Source organism: Apodemus sylvaticus, chromosome 11 (assembly GCF_947179515.1).
Source record: "Apodemus sylvaticus chromosome 11, mApoSyl1.1, whole genome shotgun sequence".
Lineage (NCBI taxonomy): Eukaryota > Metazoa > Chordata > Mammalia > Rodentia > Muridae > Apodemus > Apodemus sylvaticus.
Genome location: NC_067482.1, coordinates 12546822 through 12552118, shown reverse-complemented (window position 1 = coordinate 12552118; position 5297 = coordinate 12546822). Strand labels below are relative to the sequence as shown.

At 38.2% G+C, this 5297-nt stretch overlaps 1 protein-coding gene across 1 annotated transcript; it reads right to left on the bottom strand.

The window, feature by feature from the left end:
* Nucleotides 1-2247: 2247 nt before the first annotated feature.
* Gk2 (glycerol kinase 2) lies at nt 2248-3915 on the bottom strand. Its single transcript, XM_052199337.1, has one exon. The coding sequence runs from the start codon at nt 3913-3915 to the stop codon at nt 2248-2250; it is 1668 nt and encodes a 555-aa protein (XP_052055297.1).
* Between the last annotated feature and the right edge of the window lie 1382 nt (nt 3916-5297).

The window sequence follows — 5297 nt, the reverse complement described above, 5'->3', positions numbered from 1 at the left end:
GTTTATCTTAAATGTTTTTACATGTTGTATGTTTGTGTATTTTTAAAATGTGCTTTTATCTGCATGTATGTATGTGCCTAGTGACCTGGGGGACAGAAATGGTACCAGATCCTCTGGAAGTGGAGTTGTAGTTGTGAGCTGCCACATGGGTGCTGGAAATCAGAACTAGGTCCTCTGAAAGAGCAGCCAGTGAGTGCTCTTAACTCCTGAGCCATGTCCCTGGCCTGTAATTTGTATTTTTCTAACATTTTACGTGAGACCATACACTTTCTAAGCGTGCAGAAGTTCACTGAGGCATGTATACAGTTCAGGTCTGCCCAATCTTGTGTAATTCCTTTATGGCAGGCTCTTGACAATAACAAAATGAAAAAAGTAGTTTAAACATTTTAATAAGATGAATTCTACTAAAATCTTTTCTTTTAAAACAATTCATAGTTTCCAATTACTTAGGAATTTTCCAAAGATTATTTCCGTGTACATAGAACCGTAAAATATTGGATGTGGAATGGGTTGTAGTTTGATTTGGTCTATGGGGGTGGATGTCTGAGGAACACTTGAAAAGAACATATCTGCTTCTGTCAGGTACCACGTTCTGTGAATGCCCAGTAAGTCAAGTTCATGGGATTATTCAAATATTCTATACTTTCAGAATTCTCATTTGTCTGTCCTATTGTGATGAAAATACTTGCTGAAATTAATATTCCTATTGTTTATGCTCTATACACTTTGAAGTGTAATCGTCAAGTACATAAATATTTAGGATTACTGTGAGCATTGATGAGTATATCCTTTTGCCTTTATCATTGTAAAATGATATTGTTATCACTGCTAATATTCTTTGTTCTGGAATTTGCCATTTAGGACAGACAAAAGTACTTCAGATTTTTTTTTTTTTGATTAATTTTAACACAGCATATCTTTTCCAATTCTTTCACCTTTTACCTTTGTTTCTACGCATGGTTAGTGCTTTCTGGATGAACATGCATAGGTGGGTCTTCTCTTAATTTCATAATATTGCCTTTGATTATAAATAACTGGAACATTTACAATTAATGTGTTCCTCATCAAGATTATATTTAAATATTTCCTATTATGTGTTCTTTTTTATCTGTTTTACACTGTGCTTAGGATCAATTTAGTTTTTTATGGCTCTAACTTAGATATTGAAGGATTAATAATTTTTTCTTTTACTTTAGGTTTTGTAGTATGCATTTTAAAGTATAAATTGAAATGTCATATCAAATACATGTTATAGGAAGCCTAAAAGTTATACTTCCATGAGTTCTCTTTCATTTTTAAGTTTTTCTTTTATTCTTAAACCTTATATGATGGTTTCCATAATCTTCTCTTTCTTAAAAATTATACTTACTACAGTCTTTATTATATTTATGTAATATAATCTATATTATATTACATTATATATTATCTATTATATATTACATTATATATTATAAATATTATAAATATATTATCTATATATTTATATTTATGTAACATGTACAAATAGCATGATAAATATATAAACATAAATGAATATAATATATATTAAATAATATCTAATAAATAATTTATACAATATATATTATAAAGTACCATATATACTACAATATTTAATCTGCAGCCTTTAGTTTCTCTAGTTTAGGTTGAAGATAGTTAAAAAGAGAGTGCAAGACATAAGGAGTACTTTACATTTATTTAATATTTAAATTTACTTAATATTTTTATTTTTATCCACATAAATTCTATATTCTATGTTTAAATTTTGATGCTAGAGAGCTACACATATGCTTATGGTTAAGTACTGCCCTTTTAGAAAACATATTTTTGTTGGTAGATATCTAGGTTGTCCTACACATGTGACTATCTAACCTAAAGTATTTACATCTGTAGTGGTCAAGATATCCCTGTTCTGGCCTACTGGCTGCCACGTGCACTGAATTTATAAATGAGCTTCTCTACATGATATAAAGGTAAATGTTGCATGTCAAATAAAATACCAAAAAAGAAAAAACAGTGCTTTCTTCCATCGTGATAACTTTAACTATTGATTTTAAGAACACGAGAATTTTTATATTGTTTTTCTAATGTGCTCTCTTTATTCAAAACTTTTATTTTAAGGAGTATTTGTAGGGGCCTCATGGGGTTCTGTAGCAAGTGGTTTATAGGTAAAAATAAACCTATAGCATTGGTCTCACACTAAAAGATGGAATACTTTCTATAAAAAGTTCTCACGTTGCAAGTCTGAAATTACTCTTCAGCAGTTGAGACACATCTTGCTCCAATTAATAATGTCATGCTACTCACTATAAAAAAGCCCAAGGGCAGGCAGGAGAAGACAGGGTTCTCGCCAGGGCTTTCAGGATCCTTGGCTGTAACCCAGCCCATTGACTTCATCACCGCTCTCTTCCATGTGGAAAAACGAATCTCACTCTCGGTGGCTTGTATTTGTGGTTCATATCGTTCCATCAAGATAGCAGACAAATCTTCGGGTTCGAGACTCCAAACCTCTACCCCTTCTGCAGCTCCCGCGGCCATGGCGGCTCCCAGGGCCGTCGTTTCCCGCATCACAGACTTCACGACTGGGATGTGCAGGATATCGGCCTGCAGCTGCATGAGAATCCTGTTGTTGGTCATCCCTCCGTCCACCTGCAAATGACTGAGTGGGATCCCACAGTCGCGGTTCATGGCATCCAGAATCTCTCGGGTTTGGAAACAAACAGCTTCTAAGGCAGCGAAGGCAATGTGGCATTTGTTGGTGAACTGAGTGAGACCACAGATTATCCCTCTTGCACTGGGTTCCCAGTAAGGTGCATACAACCCCGAAAAGGCTGGGACAAAGTAGCAGCCATAGGAAGTGCCTACCTCTCTTGCAAGATTTTCAACTTCCCCTGAGGTCGTTATAATTTCGAAATTGTCTCTTAGCCAGCGGATAACAGCACCAGCTATAGCAACAGAACCTTCTAAGGCATAAAAAGCGGGCTTATTTTTGCCTAGTTTGTAAGCCAGTGTGGTCAGAAGGCCATGTTCAGAGAACACGCATTTCTGGCCTGTATTACATAGTAAAAAACATCCTGTTCCGTATGTGTTTTTGGCTTGACCTTCGCGGAAGCACATTTGTCCCACTAAAGCAGCAGACTGATCCCCCAAACATCCAGATATTGGCACGCCTTCCAAGGCCCCCGATGTCATCAGGCCGTAGATCTCAGAAGAGCTGCACACATTTGGGAGTATGCTCATTGGAACTTCAAAAAAGTCGCAGAGTTCTTTATCCCATTCCAAAGAGTGGATGTTGAAAAGCATCGTTCTGCTTGCGTTTGTCACATCAGTACAATGGACGCCTCCATTGACTCCTCCGGTCATACACCAGATGAGCCACGAGTCGATGGTTCCGAACAGGGCTCTGCCTTCCTCAACGGCCTTTTGAATGGATCTTAGGTTGTCCAGCATCCACCGCAGCTTCACAGCACTGAAGTAAGTGCTCAGCGGAAGGCCGGTCTTAGACTTGACAAAGTTGCTATTTCCTGGGATTTTCTTACTGAGAGTCTCCACAGTAGACTGGGTTCTGAGATCAAGCCACACCACGGCATTGTACAGAGGGTCTCCGGTGAACTTGTCCCAGACCACAGTGGTTTCCCGCTGGTTACTCACGCCGATAGCTTTGATGTTGGAAATATCAATGTTCTCCTCAGTAAGTTTCTCGCAAGTTTTCGCTATGCATTCATAGACAGACTGAAGGATTTCCTTGGGGTCTTGCTCCACCCATCCTTCTTTTGGATACTCTTGTGTCAGTTCCACCTGGTGATTGCTAACTAGTTCTGCTGTTTTGGTATTGAAAACTAGAAAGCGAGTGGAGTTGGTTCCCTGGACCACTGCTCCCACCAACGGCCCCGCAGCGGTTTGCTTCGAGGCTGCCATGAAACTGGTCAGTGGACTGACTGCAGCTCAGGGACGGTTTCCCTGGTGATGCCAGTTAGGAGGAGGCACAACAGCCAGTCAGGAACGCTGGAGGGCGCAGGCGCACCAACAGCTTCAGGCACCTATTCCCCCAAGCCCCGCCCCTTACCTCTCCGTACCATTTCCAGGAATTTATATGAAAATATTCACTATGCATTGAACTCTCTCTCTCTCTCTCTCTCTCTCTCTCTCTCTCTCTCTCTCTCTCTCTCTCTGTGTGTGTGTGTGTGTGTGTATCTCTGTTTTTCCTCCCTTTCTACCTATGAGATATCCTTAACATTTAGTATTGAGAGCAGATATATGGAACATGAATTCTTAAAGCGTTTGAACATCTGAAAAGCATTTTGTCTTAATACTGAGAACTACTTCCTTTTGGGCATAGATTTCTAATTTCCTTTCCCATTCTTCCCTTTTAAAAACCACGGAGTAGTTACTGAAGCAACTTCATTTCACATCTCAGGTATGTTTTGGTCATTCTTTAGCTTGCTTTACTCTGACTGCTTGTAGAGTTTCTGTTACTGCTGATTTTTGTTGTTTGCTTTTTTAACTCAGTTCTATGATGGTGTGGTGAGTTGTGTGTGTGTGTGTGTGTGTTTTTCTTGTTTGGTTTTTCTCTGTTGTGTTCTTGGTATTCACTGTGTCACATAGCTGCAGATTTACAGCTTCCCTCAAGTTAGGAGAATTCTGGTTATTATTTTTTTCCAATATTTTCTTGGTTTCAAACCTCACACACTGGACACATCTTACAAATTCACTCAGACTGGTCTCAATATTTTTCTGTCTTCATTTAAATTATGGTTTAAAATTGCTTTGTCTTCAAGTCTACTGACCTCTAGTATCTAAATCTGCAGTTAATTCATCTGTGGGATTTTTCCACTTCAAGTGTAGTTTTCATTCCTAGAAGTTCAATTTGGGGATTTAAAAATATCCACCAAACTTTAACATGTGGGGTATAGTTAGAATAGTTTTTAATTTTATTTTCTGCCAAAACTACCACCCGAGTCAGTTTCTGTCTGAATTGTCTTGACTGTCTTATTATAGCGTGTATTTCCATGTTTCTTCGTATGTCTGATAATTTTTAATTACATGTGAGGGGCTGTAGATTTGCTTGCCTAGCTGCTGGACCCACTTGCATCCCTGTCAGTCTTCTAGAACTCTGTTCTGAGATGTATACAAGTCACTCAGAAATAGTTGCTTCTTTCTAGTTCCACTTTAAGTTTGAAAAAAATTAATTTTGGTGACTTCATACATATAATGTGTTTAGATTATATCCACTTCTCATGAGTTCTACTCTACTCTCCAGTCACACCCTCCTCCTCGCAACTTCATGTCTTCATCTTGAA

Coding starts and splice junctions, on each gene's coding strand:
- Gk2 (XM_052199337.1), bottom strand. CDS start 3,915: ATGGCAGCCTCGAAGCAAACCGCTGCGGGGCCGTTGGTGGGAGCAGTG.